We start from the raw sequence: 22,091 nt of genomic DNA, 5'->3' as shown, positions 1-22,091 counted from the left end.
GAAGGTAGCTCGAAATGACAATCAGTAAATAAATAACAAAGCCAACATTTCAAAAATGGTAAATCACTAAACAATTGCAGAGGCTGATGCAGTCACTCACTTTTCAATGGCAAACGGAAACTGAAATGCTCATAATTCCTACTGAAAACCATGTTTTAAGACATTTTTAACTGTAACCTGAAATAGTATGTATGCTGTTAGAATTAAAATTTGCATAGCTATTTTAATTTTGAAAGCCTCCTAAAACATGCAAATATGCATGTCACTAACAAGATAAATTTCCACTTGAACGTAGTTTTCTTAAAAGTAGGAAAAACTATTTTTTATTTAATTTTTTTATATAGCATCTTTGTCTGACACATTTAGATAAGGACCAAATCAAATTAATAAGAAGTAAGTATTTAATAATTTTCACAAAAAATACTGTCACTATTATCATTATTATTATTATTTACCATTTACTATTACTCAGTACTTTTTTAATGAGAGAAAAAAATATATCCTTTAGGCTAAAGGTCGTGGTGAGGGAAAAGCCAATGGCAAAAACAAAAAGTTCAATATCAGAAATTTGTATTTGGGTTATGCCATTATCATATATCAGGGATGGGCAACTTCAGTCCTGGAGGGCCACTGCCCAGCAGAGTTTAGCTCCAACCCTAATCAAACACACCTGAACCAGCTAAACAAGGTCTTTAGGATTAGTAGAAAGTTTTAGGCAAGTGAGTTTTTATCAGGGATGATAGGAGGAGATAAACTCTGCAGGACACTGGCCCTCCAGGACTGGAGTTGCCCATCCCTGTCATATATCATATGGCAGTTAGGCCATTTATCATATGATGTTAATTGAAAAATAATAAAAATAACAATAAAAGTGATATTAAGATAATGTTTGTGGTAACACTTTAGTATAGAACACATAAACTATTAACTATGCCTTTTCCCTTAATAAACTCCTAATTTACTGCTTATTAATAGTTAGTGATTTAGTTGTTAAGTTTAAATATTGGGTAGGATTAAGAATATACAATAAGGTCATGCAGAATAAGGAATTAACATGTGCTTAATAAGTACTAACAAACAGACAATATTCTATTAATATGCATACTAATAAGCAATAGTTAAAAGACCCTAAAATAAAGTGTTACCACGTTTGTTTTTAGTTTCTACAGTTATTTAGCATGACCCTGAAATGAGAAATAATATTAAAATAATTCATAGAGCACGTAAGTTTAAAGTATGATTGATGCGTTTCATTTCTGAAATATAATATAATATAAAAATATAAATATAAAAAACACACAGCAATTGTAGAATGACTTAGTGGTATGATTGGTAGATATTGGTGGATGAATCTGTTTAATATGTATGAGGGAGTAGAGTTCTACCTGAGCATGTTTTATTAGACTCATCTTCATTATCTCCACAGTCATTGGTTCCATCACAAAGCCACCTCTTGGGTATGCAGCGGTTATTGGGACACTTGAACTGGTCAATCGGACAACTGTGGTTAGCTGGAAGGCACAAAGGAAGCAAAAAATGTCACCACATGTCAAACAGGAAATATTTTGCTCAAAAAAGTACATATTGTATCTAAGAACATAAACCATTTGCACGTTTGACATTTTTTGTTATTGTTTTTGTTTTTTTTGGCAGGTGTGTGTGTGTGTGGGGGGGGGGGGTGTTGTTGACATGTTTTGTTATACTGCTGACAGCCCACTCTACATATAAGTGACTTCATATGCATAATACTCTACTTTTGTTTTGACACAGCACTTTTCATTGTGCTATTCATCTATTCTCCTGAGCTAGCTTCACATTTATCTCAAAAATATGCATTTGCCCTCAGGCATTTGAGTTTATTTAAAGTACTGCCTGTGTTTTCCTCTACTATTTGCTCTATTTAATAACAGAGCCTTCCATTACTCACAACCCTGGATACTCAACGCATACCCAACAGACAATGAGTAACAGATGAAATGGAAAACCGGATTCAAGTGGGATCAGGCAATAAAGTTTCAGGCGTATTAAACTATAGGACATCCCAGCAGAGCAGAAAATTGATTTTGCAATTCTGATAATTCTGGCAGAACATCACGGTAAAGTATTTCTCATAGTGAAAAATGACTCAGCCCCCAACATTTTAACATGGTGCTTATCTTATCGATTAGCTCATGAGCTGATTGTGCAGTGGGATGCAGTACGTGGGAGAACATTTTGATACTGCCGTTGATATTGCAGTCGTTTTCCCCTGAGATGTCAATTAGCAACTTGTTAATTTTCAACAAATTACATGCAAACAAACTGTTTGTTCATATTTAGATGTTTTTATCCATTGCAATTCAAGCTAGAGTATATATTTTATTAGTGTATACATATAATTATTATATAGCTCTAAATTTGGGGCATTGTGAATTTTAATATTTTTGCATAACAACCACTAAACTGTATATTGGAACAATGTATACACTATACCTTATATACTTTCATGTATACCTTGTATACCTTTGCTAATTTCATGTTTTTCTCATCACTTTGTTTTTCTTGTCACTTCTATTTATATGTGACCCTGGACCACAAAACCCAGTCATAAGGGTCAATTTTCTGAAATTGAGATTTACACATATACAATAAATAAGCGGTAACACTTTACAATAAGGTTCATTAGTTAACATGAACTAATAATGAAGTGCACATATACAGCATTTATTAATCTTTGTTGATGTTAATTTCAACATTTACTAATACATTATTAAAATCTTGTTAACATTAGTTAATGCACTGTGAACTAACATGAACTAACATGAACAATCAATGAACAACTGTATTTTCATTTAACAAAGATTAGTAAATACAGTAACAAATGTATTGCTCATGATTAGCAGACCTGCCAACCTTGGAAAATTTTTTCGAGTACCAGTGTGATGGGACAGGACACGGGGGGTTTTTTTTGGGGGGGGGGTCATATATTTTTTTACATTTTTGAGAATACAATACACAAAGCACAAACACACACCCATCTTCGTTAATCTAATTTTGACTGTTATTTTATATTTTCACTACACCTGCTCAAAAGCATTTTTTTATTCATGATTAATATTGCATTGCATAATGTGTGCTTATACAAACTGACAACCACAAGTGAATCACATTCACATATTTAATATGGACTAAAAAATTGTGTTTGCAATTTCAAGTAGGTTATATTTACATACAACTAACCTGACAGTTGAGTCTTTTACGCAGGTTTTGTAATGAAAACTAGTCTAAAATTAAGAAACCCTTAGAAAAGAGTAAACATTGAGTTTATATGTGATTCATTTAAAATACTTAATTTATTATTCCAATATCCAAATATGCTAAAATATTTGGATACTGGAATAATATTGGATATACTAAATCCCACAGAAAAAAAGGTATCTATTTGTAACATGTTTGTATTGGCTAACCTTTAATCAGCGAATGTTTGTCTTGTTCAAATACAGCATATTTATAGAAAACAGTTAACAGTGAATAGACAGTACCCGTAAGTGCAAAACGAATCGAGTATTCAAGAATATCAAGAAGTTAGTTATATAACGAGGGGTTGTGTTAACTAAAGAGTCCGTCATTTACCGAAACTTAAAAACACGGGTGGATAATTAAAAATGTTTTCTGACAAAAAAATAACACAAGCAAGAACAAATTTTAAACCAAGCACGTCAATTTTCATTTTACAATGATCTTCCCTCTCTGTGCTCGCGCGCGTTTGTGTGTATGAGAGAGAGCTCGCGCAGCACTGAGACAACGGTGCTTTTAAATGCATAAGTAACTAATGTGCTAGTTTTCTTACAAAATAAGTAGGCTATGTAACATAATTAGGTACTTTAGTTAGTATTAACACAATAACGCAACACATGTAGGCTATACGTATCAAGAGAATAAATAAATAAACGCCTGTTTCTCCAGACTCGCGCTTGTCAGTCAGTCACACATCACAGCACTTTCATAATCACTAAGCCATATAGCGATTTCAATTTTATTTAGATTTGTTGTTCAACATTACTTGAGCATGTTATACCCGTTTACCTCAAGGAGTCAGAAGTACCGTGACTGCTGTACTGTCCTCGCTTGAGAATTCAGTCACTGAGACTGCAGGAGTGGAAGGAGGATCGCGCGGGATTTTGTGTTGCTGTCGATTTGCAGTCTCTTTTTATTGATAGGTCAATCATCCCCGCTTGCTATTTGGGGAAATGAACCCAGCGATATGATTGGTCAAACTCTTTCTTTTGCTGGATTTGAGCACTACGCGTGCACAGAGGACTCACCGGGTTTTTGCGTAGTATAGAGTGACAAATCGTACCAGCGTACTTTGAGGTCAAAATGCGTACCTGGTACGCAAAATGCGTACATGTTGGCAGGTCTGGATTAGTTCATGTTAGTTAATACATTAACTAATGTTTAACTAATGAACTTTATTGTAAAGTGTTACCAAATAAGCTTTCCATTGATGTATGGTTTGTTACGATATGACAATATTTGGCTGAGATACAACTATTTGAAAAATCTGGAATCTGAGGATGCAAAAAAAAAAAAAAAAAATCAAAATATTGAGAAAATCATCTTTAAAGATGTCCTTAGCAATGCATATCCACTCACAAAAATAAATATTTGATATATTTACGGTAGAAAATTTAAAAAAATATCTTCGTGGAACATGATCTTTACCTAATATCCTAATGATTTTTGGCATAAAAGAAAATCGATAATTTTGACCCAGACAATGTATTGTATTACAGTATTTCTGATCAAATAAACGCAGCCTTGGTGAGCATAAGAAACATTTTAAAACAAATGTATACAGTAAATTAATATTGTGATACTGTTGCAGTGTTTATCTTGTTACTAGGTTGGTATGAAATGGATGATACCTATACAGAATGAAAATTTTTGTATTTTAGTGAAACATCATATATCATATATGACACTGTGTGCATGCTAAATGACACAGCTTGAGGCCACAGTGGTTTGATGGCTCAGTATAACAGGCACAACAGGTATTATACGTCCCAGTCAGGGAGGAAGAAAACAAGGTACATACAGCATATGTGGGCCTCCTCATCACTGCCATCTAAACAGTCATCATCTCCATCACAAATCCAATTGGCTCGAATGCAACGCCAGTTCCTGCACTGAAACTCATCATTTCTGCACTGCTGGGGCTCCTCTTGGCCTGCAGAGTCTTCAGGAGAAAAAAACAAAACAAAAGCAAAACTGATTTGTAGGGGAAGAACTTCAAGGAAAATATAGTCAAACACTGCATTGGGTTGATGTGGTGTCTGAGGGTGAGATTACGAGTAAAGTAACAGATTGTTTTTTTTGTTTTGTTTTGTTTTTTTTAATTTACACCATTATACTTGTGTTACTTTTTCAAATAAGTCAAGCGTGTTACTTTTCTCTTTATTACAGCACTGCAACATGACAAATAGAAGATTTTTAGTCTCTCCTAGTCTTCCATGTATTTATTTCTATGGGAATAATATTTTTTTTTTTTAAAAAGCCTACCAGAGCATGTGACATTGTTCTTGTCCAGGTGCTGTTTGTCAGCACATGCGCACACTCTGCCTCCTGGGACGGCCAAACAGAGGGTACCACAACCACCATAATTCACCCGGCAGGCATTGTCACCTAAAAAACAAACATAGGACTAAACAACAGATATCTACAAATCTTCTTTCCCACTGGCAGGACAGCTGTTTATGTGTTCATTTCTTTATGGCTTTTAGCAATGTCTCTCCTTGAAATAGAGAACATAAAGTTCTTCTTCACTGCCCACTCAGAACCAATTTCCTGCTCTTCTGGGATGCAGGTGGTACACGGGGCATTATTTTTAATCACACGTCAAGTAAATTATGGGAAACATTGGAGAAGAGAGCCATTTGACACTCTTTTTCCTTTCACAGACATAATTCGTTGTGTGGGCAATGACACCTACGAAAGGGGAGGAGAGGAGAAAAACACAGTTTTGTGAGAAAACTGTCACTTATTAAGTTGAGGCATGGGGACAATAATAGGGTTTCATTTAGAGAGGGGTTGAAAGGCATTGCCTGAGCCAATGAGATAAAAACTGCTTTGTAATGGCCAATCTGTGGTACTCCAAAGAGTGGAAATACAATTAATCTTTTTCCTGGCAAGCGTTTTGAAGAAATTTCTCTTCTGCTGAGAACGTAGACTGTCAAAAAGCCCATATTTCGGGGGTAGGAAATGCATACATGACATAACGGGACTCCCCCACCCTCACCCGTCACAAATCTCGGTGTTAAGAGTGTTGTAAGCTGGATGTCAAGATGAGAATATTTAAAACACGATATGAGCCTACTGGTCCCAGCTGCCTTCGTCATCTTTCTCAAAAGAGTGAGTCTTTCTGACATGCGGCGCACTGTCTGCTCTCCTAAAAACGCACCGCCCTCAGGTAAGTAAGAGATGAAACATGTGGGAGCCAAACACACTCCCGTGTTCTCTTGTGCTGCTTGTCTGCTTGCGCGAGGGCCCCGCTGCGTAGCGTCCCTCCCTCTGCGTGTTGTGACTGGCACTTATGAGGGAGGATGACAGTAATCAACCCTCCTTGCCTCAGACATCCACAGAGTTAAACATTCTAAACAGAGCTTTAGCCCCCACTTCACCAGATTAAACCCACCCACTCAACAGTACGGCTCCTGCTCTGCAGTTGGGTCTATGCTAATCAAAGTTAAAGCCATGAAAATCTGTAATAGCTTTGCTGTGTGTAAAAAAATGTAACTTATTATGAATTTTCTGAAAGAATGCACTAGTCCATGTAATATGTGATTCATTTTTCCTCCAGATTCTTTTGTGTATTCAATTCATGCATATAACAATTTGATAATATTAAACCATTATACACCAAAGTTGTGTAACATTCAGGAATAAATTGAACAATATCTGGAACGCTTGGGGTCAATAAGATTTTTTAATATTCTTGATTTTTTTATATACTCTTCTGATTACTAAGGCCTCATTTATTTCATTAAACACACACACACACACACACACACACACACACACACACACACACACACACACACACACACACACACACACACACACACACACACACACAGTGCATTCAGTCTTAAAGTGACAGCAGCCTACATACCTTGCTTAATTACTTTTGTAACTTTAATAAGAATAAATGTATATTGAATTTACACAGTGAAGACTATGCAGTGTTTTTTGTACATTTAATTACTTTATACAATTTTTGTAGACTAGTATTTATTTATTTTCAGGTAGGTCTATTTTATTTCTGTATTTGTTCAATTGTAGTTTTGTTATATTGCTTGCAATTACAATTTTTTTGTGATATTGAAATTGGTGATGAGAATTATGAAATTTTAGTAATATAAATTTTTTTGATATCATAAGAAACCTTATTTAAATCAAAAATAACTATCATGATGCATATCATGAAATAAAATTATTATTATTATTATTATTTATTTTTTTTGGTGATCTATCGCCCACCCCTAATATATATATATATATATATATATATATATATATATATATATATATATATACACACACACTCAATAAGTTTTACGGTAACACTTTAGTATAGGGAACATGTATTCACTATTAACTACAACTCTTCCATCAATAAACTCCTAATTTACTGCTTATTAATAGTTAGTAAATTAGTTGTTACGTTTAGGTATTGTCTAGGATTAAGAATGTAGAATAAGGTCATGCAGAATAAGGCATTAATATGTGCTTAATAATTACTAATAAACAGCTAAAATTCTAGTAATATGCATGCTAATAAGCAACTAGTTAAAAGACCCTAAAATAAAGTGTTACCAGTTTTACTCAACTCAGTTTTAATTTAACATAAATAAATAAATAAAAATATCTTACTGAGCCCAAACTTTTGAACAGTAATGTACATAGTGGAAAAAAACAATTCATTTCCTAGAATGCTGTAATATACTCTGAATCCTTCAAAATGGAACCATCATGAATCAGGCTTACAAGATGGAGACCTTACATTTGAAGATACCTGCTCTGCCAACAAACAAAATTAGATGAATTTCTTGGAATTTCAATACAGTAAATTTATCTTCCTGTCATTGCAAATCAAATTCCTCTTTGTTGTAGCCAGTTCAATTTAAATTCCAACTTACCTGTATGAATTAAAAAGAAAAAAGGAAAAATTCTGATGATTACTCTTTAAAATACTATTTAAAAGAAGATGAAAAATGTGTCATTTTGTAATCTTTAACTTTTCTTTTAGAGTTAAAGTGCCTTTACCCAGCTGGCTTTGTGCATCAAATACTCGGAGCCCAAACAGAGGAGGTCTTTCACTTCTCAGCAGAGTGACTTCACCAGAGACCAGATCCAGCTGGAAGATGGAGGCGTTCATATATTCTGTCCAAAAGATGGAATTTTGGTACTGTGCAATCCCAAATGGGTGATTGAGTTCCCTGCCACTGTACACAACCTACAGTGAATAGCAAGAAAATATATATTACCATGTAATGTTGTGACAACTGTGGTAGAGGATAAACCTTTTTTTTCTCTTTAATATCAAACGGTTTGATAGATGAACTTGAATGGATGAAAAGTTTAAAGAGAGATCTCAACAATGTTTCAAGGCTTCAAAGATAAAGTATGCAAGCAAACTCTCAACCTGCACTTTCATTTCACATTAAATTCATTCTTGTAAGACCAAATTATCCAAGCTATGCATTCATACATTTTATAGCTTGTTTATTCTGTCAAAGTTTGTCTTAATAATAGAGCTGTTCAGTCATGACGTCAATTCGTGGGCCTATCCAGAAGAGTAATTTGCCATGGGTTCCCTCAGGAATTTCTAATAGGTTTTTATAAAGTGGTTTTCGATCTAAGTGAAATAAATTCTGTGTTCAACATTACTTGAAGAGACTTTCCCATTCTGTGCAGAAACATTAACAATGCACAGTCAGACCTCAAATGTAGATTTTGAAATCACTGTGTGCTTTAAAAATGTGAGTTTACATGATTGATTAATTGATGAGTTGTAGTCCTTATTAGCAAACATGAGCATTGAAGTTGTAGTCCTTATTAGCATCTTATTAGAAAAAGAATTCACATTTGAGGTATGACTGTGGATAATATATTTTGTAGAACAAAACAGGAAAGACTTTTCAATTAAATTAGGAGGGAACCTAAGCTAAATGCTAATTCTTTTCAAGGCTTTAGGAAGGTCTAATTTGTTAACTGGTTTTTAAAAGGATTAGTTCACTTCAGAATTCAAATTTCCTGATAATTTACTCACCCCCATTTCATCCAAGATGTTCATGTCTTTCTTTCTTCAGTCAAAAAGAAATTAAGGTTTTTGAGGAAAACATTCCAGGATTTTTCTCCATATAGTGGACTTCACTGGGGTACAATGGGTTGAAGGTCCAAATTGCAGTTTCAGTACAGCTTCAAATAGCTCTACCCGATCCCAATCGAGAAAAATCCTGGAATGTTTTCCTCAAAACCCTTGATTTATTTATGACATGGGGTGAGTAAATTATCAGGAAATTTTAATTGTGAAGTGAACTAATCCTTTAACATTAAATTACAAGACATTTTACGAGAGATGGCTGAAAAAGTCAGTGAAAATTAACTAAATAAATTCAAGCTATGAAAAAGCAACATTTCACTCACCATTCTCCCAGTGCCATTGAGGTAGATTCTCTCAATGTGATCATAATAGGCATCACACCAGTACATGGTACTGGTTCCATGGTCCAGGGTGAGTCCATTGGGCCACAGCATGTTAGATGTGACAAATATGTCCCTGTTGGATCCGTCCATCCAGGCTTTCTCTATTCTCCCAATGCTGTCGTTCACCTCATCCTCTTCCCAATCTGTCCAGTACATCCAACTGCAACCAAAACCAAAAAACAGTCAGTGTATGCCATGAAAAATAGCTCTTGTTTTCACTTTTGAAGCAAGCATGAATATCAATCACAACTTACTCGCTAAGACAGGAAGTGCACAGCTTAAGCAGATTGAAACAAATTGCCTCAGAGTCAAAAAATGTACACTAAACATAAACAAAATATGCTTAAGGAAAGTCAGCAAACCACACCTAAGGGAAATCATTTTGATCTGAAGATAAATCTGTTAACCAACAAGTTAAAGTGATACCAAGGACAAACAGAGTCTAGAAAACAAGACCACCATCCATATTACGACATCCCTCTGGTTGGTCCTCTCATTTACATTTCCTTTTCATAGTTGTGGATATACTTAAAGGTCCTGTGCCAACATGAACTGTTACTCTCAATGGGTTAGTGATATTTGAAAAGTGATTGGGTCAACGTTTCGACATGATCCTTTCTCTAGTAAGTGTGCTTAAGGGATTTGTTGCCTCTGAGTACTACTCAGCGGTCAACGCAAGCTTTTCTGTCTCATCAATGATAGAAGCCTTGCTTCATGTGCACCACATAAAACAGAATTGGATAGAGGGCGAATCAAGCGCTCTCTGTCCCAGTGTGTTGGCTACGTGACCCCATGAATTATTCAGAAGGCAAACAGCATGCTCCAAGTCTCATCCTGCACTGTTCCGAATGTAACAACATGCAGGGTCTAACCGAAATGAGCAAAGATTACATGGCATTTTCCATGAGTAGAGTACAAAACAGGGCCTGAGGCTCTTAAAAAATAGTTTTGTTTTTTGTTTTTTTTTCAACTAATGGTCAGTGAAAGAGGTCTTTAACCTTCACAAAATGTTATATGTGATATTTATAATGTAATATAGCACGATTTTTAGGAAGTCAATTCAAATATAACACGACCAGTTTATTTTCTATTATTTTCGATGAGGATTTTGTAAACTCTAAAATGATGATTTGCTGCTCAAGAACTATTATTATTATCACAGTTGAAAACGGTTTTGCTGCTCAATATTTTCATGGAAACCATGAAAAAAATTTTTTTTAAGGATTTTTCAGAATTCATTTAAGAATAGAGAGTACAAATATATATTGTAACAATGTAAAAATCTTTACATTCACTTTTGATCCTTGCTGAAAAAAGTATCAATTTCTTTAAAAAATAAATAAATAAAAATCTGACTGACCCAAAAATTTTGAATTATAGCGTATGTGGAATAGCTAACGGCCAGAGAGTGAGAGGAAGAAAGACAAAAAAACAAAAACAAAAAAAAAACACATTTAGGGGAGGAAGTGAGAGATCGAGAGACAGAGAAATAGATAGAGACACTGAAGGCTTCATTAATCCTTTAAACTGGAGCATCAAGCTAGGACTATAAGGACTTCATTACACTGTGGAGTTTATGCACTATGAACTGGTAGGAGTTTACAAAATCAGTTTTGACCTGCTAAAAATACCACAGTTTAGAAAGTCTGCTTCCGGGAATATAGGACAGCAATGAAGTGAGCATTAAAAAAATAAAAAAATAAATAAACAAATGGAGAGACGGAGACGTAAATCGTGAAAGTCCAAATGACAGAACCTGAGATACTAAAAGAAATAAAAGAGTTACTGAGGTGGGCAAGTTCATTCTTATCATGTTATCACAGGCTGCTTGTGGCATCAACAGAGATGTATACTGTATGGGGGTGAGAGATAAAGAAATCAGGACAGGTGGGTGTTATTTCAGGGGGGAAAACCCATCCAGCAGACCAGACAAAGATCAACATGCCACCTGCTCACCTGATAGATGGCCAACCCCTAATGATGGGCCCTAACCCCATTACTATAAATAAGCCCATACAGGTGGGTCAAAACAACACGGTCAAAACGGCACTATTGAAATAATGGCAAAATGGGTTTGAAGGAATGATTCTATTCAGTCCTAATTAAGATATTTAAGTGAAACACTTGGTCATACTTTAGTTTAGGGTCCAATTCTCACTGTTAACAAACTATTAAATACGACTTTTGCCTCAATAATCTCCTAATTACTGTTTATTAATAGTTAATAAGGTAGTTGTTAAGCTTAGGTATTGGGTATAGGATTAAGGGATGTAGAATATGGTCATGCAAAATAAGGCATTGATATGTTCTTTATAAGTACTAATAAACAGCCAGTATCCTAGTAATATTCATGCTAATAAGCAACTAGTTAATAGTGAGAACTGGACCCTAAATTAAAGTGTTACCAAATATTTTTACCAAAAATATCTTTAAACCAAATTGTCCATGTAAGTAGAAGCATGCATATTTTATATATATATATATATATATATATATATATATATATATATATATATATATATATATATATTACATTAATAAATTACATAATCATATTTTGAATTAAACTTAATTTAAAACTTAATTTAAATTTGAAATTTGATTCACTCAAATCACTGTTATCTATTAACTTATAAATTGATCACTCTGCTCTCAAAAAGTTAAATTTTTTTATGTTTTTGAAAGAAATCTCATTGTCACAATCATCAGCGGGAGTGCCCTCGATAGCCACCAGAGGGCACTCCACATCAGACTATTATCATTCCCTCATGAACTACATTTCCCATAACACACATTGCATTCAGCTGTTGCCCATCAGCCTTGATAACTCTGCCTATATAAACCTGATTAACTCAATCACTCATTGCGAAGTCTTGTATGTGTCATAACTGCATTTCTGAGTGCTCCTTAGATTATCTGTTTCATGGTTTTGACCCCTGCCTGTTTTCTGGATTTGCTTGTTTGCCTGTCACTTGATTACCCTGTTTACCCGAGTTTCCTGCCTGGTGTTTGTTCCATGTGTTTTGACCTCTTGCCTGTTTTGGATTACATCTTTGGATTACCCTTTAACCACAGCATTTGGATCCTCAACCTTTGCATCTCTGAGCAGTTCATGACACTCATGCTCACTAGGGCTGGGACAATACATCAATTCTTGATTTGCGATACAAAGAATCTGGAGCATTTCTGATATTTTCCGCTGTATCGCGATTCTCTCTCGAATCGATTCTGAACTTAGTTTTTAACAGTAGATGGCACTATGTGCTTTAGAAACACCTGTACTCTGCTTGCTTCCAGTTCCTTTACACACCACTTGCATTTGTTTGATCGAAAATTGTATTAGAGATCATTAAAATAAGGGCTAAATAAATTTTGAAATAAAGCATTTTGATTTTGTTCAGTCATAATTAAGATATTTAAAGTAATACACTTAGTGTAATTAGTTAACACAAATCCGAACTTGACATTTACAATGAAGAATGCATATTTGAATGATCAAATTAAATTAAGAAAAAAATATATATATTTTTAAATAATATTATTCTAATCATTTTGTATAGTGATGTAAAAACTATTAAATTGTTAAAATATTAAATGATCAGATTTTAAGTCTCACTCTGTTATCTCTTAACTTAAAAATTTGATAAGTTATCTCACTCACTGCAAAAAAAAAAAAAAAAAAACAGCCACAAAAATATCTTTGCTTTGAAGTATGATGTACTGTACAAGTATCACTCTATTTTGGCCAGTGTTCAAAGTTCATGTGCTCTATCCTCTGATGCCCTGTTGGAGAGGTCAAAAATTTACATCTCTTCTAAATTTCCATCATCCACCATCGTCTTTTTCCTCTGAATCTTTTTTTTTTTTTTTTTTTTTACTGCCTGTCAAAACAGGACACATCAATGGCACCTCAGAAGAGGCGCGCTTCTCATTTCCTGTCTGAGCGCTAGATCCAGAAAGCTTTAACTTTCCACTCTCAATGCAGTCATGCAGTCTGCATGACATCCTCTGAGCTGGCAGTTCAGCAGACGATGCTTTTAATGCAGATTTTAATCGCTTCCACACCACTGAAGTTATCCCATCGGGAACGACACGCGGTGGTGGTGACTAGGAGATAAGTAGGCGTTTTTACATGTTACTTGTGCAAATGTACCCTATTTGTGAGTATCTGTTGACAAACTCACAAAGGAACAGTTTCTAGCTTCCTGTCATTGCCCACTGCTTATTTTATTGTTAGCACTGCCATTCAAGATACATTAGCTTCATTAAATGCGAGAGAGAGTCGCATAAATTGTACAAGCGTGAGGTCTGAGCAATGAATATAATTATGGCTCTGAGCTAATGAACCCATTGTGTCTGGAAATAATGAAACTATTCTGCATTTGCTTTCCCTCTCTTCAGATAATTCAGCAATCAACACCTCTTGGGTTCACTAAGGATGGCAAAAATCTATTCCAACATGTATTAATTACTTAATGATAAGTGCACATTTTTAAATAAGCCGTTTATTTACAGAAATTTAAAAATAAATTATTTAAAAGTACTCAAAGCACCCTTAAGATACCACGTGGTTTAGCCCAAACTATCTGATGACCATCAACCAATCAGTATTTCGGTACTTGAGTACTTTTTAATCAGATAAAAAGAGAGTGATCAGGTTGTGTGATTGGATGTGAGAGGGCCGAGAGTGGTTGTTTCCTCGTTGCAGTATCTCGCTTCTTCAGCCTTGGCTGGCTGCACCTCCTCAGGATTCATGAGTTACTCTCACACTCAGGGAGGGCGATAATGAGATTGGCTCTGGGCCATCAAACTCACCTTTTTTACTGACCGTGCCATGTCAGCTTACTGGTACACATGCACGCACACACAAACCAGTACAGATGGAGGAATGCGTGGATGGGCTAACACATGCTTCACTACTCTATGTACAATTGCAATCGCCATGCAGTGTAAACAAATGTTAGTACATAAACTGGAATGAGGACTGTTCCTTCAGGGCAGGTGGGAAGTGAGTAAAGCATTTCATCACAGATTGCTAATGCTGTATTATTCATGTTTTTAATCCATTTCCAAACATATTTCAACCAGATTTTTTTTTAGTTAATACAAGGCATATGATCATAACAACAAAGAACGTGCTTATGGATGCCTGATATTTTGGAAACATATCGGTCAAGAATCAATATTGCTTCTTTTTATTCATCAGTATCAGTGTGTGTCTGAATCATGTCCGAATATAAGAAAAGTGGAAATGACACTTAGGGACAGCTAGACAACCATCTAAATATAATAGCCCCATGATATTGAGTAACCAACAAACTAATAAACATGATTTGGGCAGATCTTGCTTTACCTAGTAACATGAGGGTTTGACATATGAAGAACCAATCATATTGTAGAATGCTTTGTCATGCTCCTATCCTATATAAACTGCTGTATTCTTCTTGCTGGTGGGATTCTCTTTGATTGATGCGAGGTCCTCCTGCCGTGAATAAAGCATATTCTAAGGCATAGTCTGGAGTCTATCTGGTTATTGCTGCGCAGCAAGTTAGGGAGCACTAGGTTTAAAAGTGTCAAGACGTTGACCGAAATATTATTGGGTGTCGATTAGGAGACGCCCCGGAAGATCAGGATTATTGAGTGTTGCCAGTAGACGCTCGGGTGTCGATTAGGAGACACCCAAGGTAAACGGGTAAATTTAAGTCAGGTGCGTAGGGGAAAATCCATCACATGTCTTTCAATGTTCTGATTTTCATTGTTTTAATTGTACACTATTCAATATATGTTTGGGGTCAGTAAGATCTTTTAATGTTTCTGAAAATCTCGTATGCTCACTAAGGTTGCATTTGTTTGATCATAAATACATGTAAAAAGGTAATATTGTGAAATATAATTACAATTTAAAATAACTATGTTCTGTTTTAGTATATTTTAAAATGTAATTTTAACTTTCAGCAGCCATTACTCCAGTCTTCAATGAGCACGTTTACATGCACATCAGTAAGCTGATAACTATCAAATATCTGCTTATTAAAATAACTAGTTTTCCCCGTTTAAACCAATTAACTGACAACGCAAGTAAACCGTGCTTACATTACTTTATTAATAAACTGTTTTATTTCCCTGTAGTGACGTCAAAAATAATCATTTTCGTATTACATATGTTATGTCAGTTTTGATGTTAAATAAAGCTTGCAACATGTCAGCGAGAAACTTGCAGCTCATATATTATTCTCTCGTTCAGTTACAGATCCAGCGTTTTGACTGAACCACTTTTACTTCTGCCGCACGAGAGATGAGAACACATTTTTATAATTTTCTGGGTCTTGAGTCTGCATTTGCGATAGATTTCCTTCTTCCTTTCCTGCAAAACACTCTGTCTGGATGCATTTAAATCTGCACTAAGGATGTGTTTCTGTCACATATCACACATGCGCACTTCAATAAGCTGACAGAAAGCAGGTTAATGCGTTTTCGTGCCTCGCAAAATCAGGGTAAGAGCTAAAAAACTACCTGTTCCGACCGGTTTATGCTTAAGCCATTTATGACCTTACTCCGATAAAAGAAAACGGGTTACTGCGTTTACATGACCACTGAGTGCATGTAAAGGCACTCCCGTGTCACATTATCCTTCACAAATCATTCTAATTTGTTGATTTGGTGCTTAAGAAACATTTTTATTAATATTTTTCATCAATGTTGTAAACAGTTGAGCTGCTTAATATTGATATCCTTGGATGGAAATTTTCAGCATTATTTGAAATATAAATATTTTATAGTTTAAAATAGTTGCTGTCACTTTTTATCAATTGAATGCGTCCTTGCTGAATAAAAGTGTTCATTTCTTAAAAAATAAATAAATAAACAAACCATTTACTGACCTCAAACTTACTTAAACAGTAGTGAATATTTTAGAATATGGGGCATTTATTGGTTACCAGCAATAACATGTAAATTATTATCAGGTTTCATCCAGAATTTAAATATCAATGCATCCTTATACATGCTAGTTTCATAAAATGAAAGTCAACATAAACAGTCACTTAACAAATGCTTCTATACAAATCATATGTCACTGTGTATGAATGTTGAATGTTTCAAAGTTTCAAATCACTGTATGATACATCCGTATTTAGGTGTGTGTTTGAGTGTTATGGTTCTTCTTTCTACTGTACCTATTGAGAGGATCCACCACTATGGCTCTAGGGTGAGACATGTCTCCTTCCAGAAGAGTCTTCCTGGTTTCAGATGCCAGTTCTAGCCTGGCCACGCTGATTATTTTTCTGTAGCCATCGTTGGTCCAGTACAGGTTATTCCCAATCCAATCCACTGAAATACCCTCCACATTATCAAGATCTGTAAAAGCACACACAATTCTTTAAATGATTTGTTCATTACATGAATTTAAGTAATTCCATGTGTAAACCGGGTCTTCGTGTAAGAAAATGTAGCAACTTTACAAACTGAAAACGCCACTAGTATGTAGAAAAAGAGTAAGAGCAAGATGATCACAACAGTTACCATCTTTGAGAATTGTTTCCCGACTGCTTCCATCAACTTTCTGCCGTCCTATCAAAAAACTTGTAGTGTCAGCAAAGTAAATGTTTCCAGTTTCAGCATGATAGTCTAAAGCTCTTGGATTCACCAAGTCCTCAATAGGAACTATGTGCTCATTGCTTGACTTCACATTCATGTCCAGACCACGGATTATCCCGGGTCGTCCCTTTCCATAGAAGATGAAAAGATCATTCTTGGGTTCTGCAAAGACACATATAGAAAGAGTATTAAGTCCTTTTATGCCATACCTTTCAAAAGATTGGAATATTTAAGACTTTTGAAAGCTTTTGTCACATGATCCTATAGAAATCATTCTAATATGCTGATTTGCTTCTCGGATATTATAAATTATTATTGGTACTTAAATATTAATAATGGTTCTTATTAGTATCAATGTTGAGAACAGTTCTTGCTGCTTAAAATGTTCTGGAAGCCATGATACATTCTTTGACGAATAACATTTATTTGAAATGGAAGTCTTCTTTACTGCCACTTTTGATAAATGTAATACATCCTTGCTTAATAAAAGTATTAATTTTCTTCCATTTTTTACCTACCCTACCCTTTTGAATGGTAGTGTTTCGTGGTTTCCTCAAAATATTTAGCAGCACAAATGTTTTCAACATCGATAATAAGAAATAAGAAAGATTATTAATATTTAAGTACCATGATAATAATTGAGCAGCAAATCAGTATATTAGAATGATTTCTGAAGGATCATGTGACACTGAAGACTGGAGTAATAACTGCTGAAAATTCAACTTTGCAATCACAGGAATAAATTATATTTTAAAATATATCAAAATAGAAATTGTAATAATATTTTACAATACTGCTGTATTTACTGCATTTTTTGGGAAGAGACATCTTGCAAAAAAATTCAAATAAATAAATAAATAAATATTCCAAATGTTTGACCAGTAGTGTATAATTGTTAAGTCTGAGCCCAAAAAAAAAACATCAGTTGTGTGAAGATCTACAAATCCCAATACTAACACAGGCAGATGTGTTAAGTTACAGAAATGAATGGAGCAATCAGCCCCACTTAACATCCCCAGGCAAAAATTATCTTGATTGAGAGGATTCATTTGACAAGCTCCAGCAATGATATTTTTGTTCATTGGGACTCTGTTTAAACAATAAATCTCCCGTTGTCAGATTAACACAGGCGCACGACAGAAGCTGAGGTTATCCATGGGCTTGTAACAAGCTTAAATGAATTAACCTCTAGTCACAGTGGGCATAACACAAAGGGCGGCCCAGTCTATCTCTTAAGCGGTAGGCCAATGGGAAAGGAAGAAGATTCTGGGAAAAGAGAGGGACATCAACCTCCTTCCTCATAGGACCAAACCAGCGTGGGTGAGACCACACAAATATCACTTCAATTTATCATTCTGAATGCAAGAGCTACACTACCTTAAAGACAATTAAGCACTTTGAGACCTATATATCAAACAATACGGGGACTATTGGATGAAGACAGTCATTTAGCATAGCTTCTCCTCTGATGGAAAGTGAGAGGAAGTAGAACATCCAGGGTGGCGGTATAAATCAGAAACGTCTTAGGATGCAAAGTATTGTTCATTATTGCAGTCACTTCATGCTTAACTCAGGATGGCCATTAATTGACCCATAGCTTTCATTGTCAACTAAGTAAAACGTCCATTGATCAGGAGGATCTGTGTATGGGGGAACAGAGTGGAAATGGCAGTAATGGCGGTAATGAATCATTCTATAGGCAGTCAATAAAATAGCATCACAACCATGTGGGCCAATCTTCTTAAAAGTTCATCTCCATCTCTGTCAATCTGAGTCAGTGCCAAGACTGGCGCAAATGCAGAACCGCTCAATCTTCCCACTTAATAGTGTAACACCACACACATTTCAATTTCCAGCTCTAGATACCTGATGAGAATCAAATAAAACAAACATTCCATCACCAATTCATCAGGGATGATGTGACATTAGGCGTCATAAAATCATTCAGTACATTTTTTTTTTCACTTTGTTGGCAAAGAACAATTTTTTTTTTTTTTTTTTTTGAGCTGTCAATCAATAAAAAAATAGTAATTACATGAAAAGGAATTACAGAATTGATATGAAATGAATGAGGCATTTATATAGCACATTACTATGTACTACTGTACAACCAAAGCACTTTACAATCATATTTACTCTCCTCATCCACCACCAGTGTGCAGCATTCACTTGGGTGATGTGACGGCATTAATTTTTGATTTAATAACTGATTGTATTAACCTATAAATTCCACTGTATCATATTTGATATGCAAATTTCTAAGGCTTCTGAATTATTTAAATGATCAAAACTCTGCTGTAGACATGATCTACTACATGGCTTCTGTTGTCTAATAGATATATTATACATTTTACATTCAAGTAAAAGGTATTTTAGAGTCCATCTAAAAAAGTCCACTTTTTTAGGTTGAGGTTCATGTGTCTTTTTGCTGTAAAATCTTTACTGAGTTTTATAAAGTAAATGTAAAAAAAAAAAAAAAGGTATATAATTAGTAATATTTCAAGAAGAACACTTACTGGTTTACTTGAAGAACAACATAGGTTTACTTGATTATCCATAAATAATTTATTGAAAAAATGTGTTAAAACGTGAGCATCAAATATGATGCATTAGGCTTTTGATGAACGTTTATTTGTCAACCTCTCAATAAACATTGTATTGCATGTTTTGCACCCCACAGTGGAAACTACAAAGCTTCAAACATAAACCTTTTTTAGATTTTGTTTAAAGGTTCAATAATTTTAATTAAATCAAAATAATAATAATAATAATAAAAGATTTTTCACACAACTATATCATATATCAGGCCTTACAGGGTTAAATGTCACAGCCCTAATTATTATCATTAATCTTATTATTTCAGAAAAACAGCAACAATGAACAAAAGAAAGGCAGTAAGCTATGGTGGACTGACTTTTGCAGGACTGCCCATCACTTCCCAGGCTGAATCCGGTACGACAGCGGCAGCTCCGGGATTTGTAGCTCCCGCTGAGAAGGCAGATGTGCGAGCATCCTCCTGGTTTACCATAAGGGTCAACTTCACACGCATGACCCTTGACTGAGGAGAGGACACTGGTGTCACATTCGCAATTAGCATATTCATATCTACATATACATGTTACATATAATGTTGAAGAATGTATTGTTGAAGAATGTATTATTAATGTTGAAGAATGTTAAAAATACAATACATTCGTAATCATTTATTAAAATAACAATATTATAAATATTGGAATATGTTTTCAACATTGCAAAAAGTAACCATATTGATAAAATTAATATTTAAATTGAACATTAAATAAAAAAAAAAAAAAAAATATATATATATATATATATATATATATATATATATATATATATATATATATATATATATATATATATATATATATATAGTACTAATAAACAGCCAATATCCTAGTATTATGCAAGCTAATAGGCATCTAGTTAAAAGTGAGAACTGAACACTAAAATAAAGTGTTACCACTCATACTTTACCTTTTGGTTGACTGAGCTTGTGGTAAACCCGTATCGTTTTTGCATTTCCTATGCTGGTTAGCGTCTCCGGGTCTGTGACATTAAAGCGATTTATCCGTAAGATGTCTACCACTGCTCCACTAGAGGGTTCAGAGCGAGTTGCATACAAGTAGTCCTCAAAGACAGCTAATCCATGCAGGTGGGCCACCTAGAAAAAAGGACATTGACTATTTCAGGTTGACTTAAAGGCTGAGGAGTTATTTAGCTAGGTAAATATTCTCAACAAGCTCAACGAAAAGCAGAACAGCACAGATACAGTCCTTGATATTTCCCTTTGATTCAGCAATCAAATTAGCCATTAGCTAAAGCTGTTATTAGACTTCATTTGACCTGGTAACACCAACAATCTTTACTACTGAATAAAGGGTGCAGATTTCCAGATAAGCTGAAGGTGAACTGAATGGTGTTGATATGCATTCAGGCAGTTCAGGAAGTTCAGGCAGGGTCAACCAGAGTGCATGTGTTTCTCTGGGGACACCTCTATTCTGTGCAGTGATTCTAGCCTACATGCTACCTGCAAGCAACATCTATGTGACAGGAGCAGACTGGGACCACTGAATCCTGCCCACAAATACACAAACATTAAAATGTGCATTGTGCTTCACCTAAACCCAGGGAGATCATTCATCCTCGCTTTCTTTTACTGCAGAAGGTAAAATATAATGCTATTCTCGTTTATAGTCAGGTATACAACCATTACTACAGGGCAAGTTTGGAAACTCCAGTGTTCCCCACATCCCCTCACATAAAAAAAAAGTAAAAAAAAAAAAGTAAAAGGACACTTAAAGCACACTTGAAATTATTGCAATTACTTTTAATTAACTGCTCTTTTTAACCAATTTGAGATCAATTTTAGTGGATGTATGTATGTCACATAGATGTCCATCGCATTAAATATGAAAATTTCATAATAATATTATCTAAGAGTATGTATCCACACAAATAGAAAAAAAAAAAAATTAAGATCAAGATCAAGTTTAAGAAAGTCACATTGTTAGATATATAGACATACTGTAACATAATACGTCATATTGTATTTGACCTTAAGATTGAGTCATGATTGAGAAAAGTAAAGTTACAACTATGAAAAATAAAGTCAATTATTTGAAAGTTTGGGGTCGGTACAATGAAAAAAGTCTCTTTTGCTCACCAAGGCTGCATTTATTTGATCAAATATAAAGTAAAAACATAAATACCTTTTTTTTTTTTTT

At 34.7% G+C, this 22,091-nt stretch overlaps 1 protein-coding gene across 7 annotated transcripts in view; it reads right to left on the bottom strand.

The window, feature by feature from the left end:
* lrp1bb (low density lipoprotein receptor-related protein 1Bb) overlaps window positions 1-22,091 on the bottom strand; it is a 351,504-nt gene that overhangs the window by 151,777 nt on the left and 177,636 nt on the right. For all 7 annotated transcript variants that reach the window (XR_007185289.1, XR_007185290.1, XM_048193502.1 and 4 more), the window contains exons 9-17: window positions 20,842-21,028; window positions 20,258-20,401; window positions 17,269-17,505; window positions 16,923-17,103; window positions 9,688-9,907; window positions 8,305-8,494; window positions 5,542-5,664; window positions 5,078-5,218; window positions 1,386-1,511 (exon numbers count right to left, since the gene is read on the bottom strand). Coding sequence is in view for 5 of the 7 variants with exons in the window: in XM_048193502.1 (XP_048049459.1) it covers window positions 1,386-1,511; window positions 5,078-5,218; window positions 5,542-5,664; window positions 8,305-8,494; window positions 9,688-9,907; window positions 16,923-17,103; window positions 17,269-17,505; window positions 20,258-20,401; window positions 20,842-21,028 (1,549 nt within the window). In the remaining 2 variants the exon portion in view is untranslated. The remainder of the gene's footprint in view (window positions 1-1,385; window positions 1,512-5,077; window positions 5,219-5,541; window positions 5,665-8,304; window positions 8,495-9,687; window positions 9,908-16,922; window positions 17,104-17,268; window positions 17,506-20,257; window positions 20,402-20,841; window positions 21,029-22,091) is intronic.

The sequence above is a fragment of the Megalobrama amblycephala genome, linkage group LG6, assembly GCF_018812025.1.
Source record: "Megalobrama amblycephala isolate DHTTF-2021 linkage group LG6, ASM1881202v1, whole genome shotgun sequence".
Taxonomy (NCBI): domain Eukaryota; kingdom Metazoa; phylum Chordata; class Actinopteri; order Cypriniformes; family Xenocyprididae; genus Megalobrama; species Megalobrama amblycephala.
This window is presented reverse-complemented; position numbering and strand designations above follow the sequence as displayed.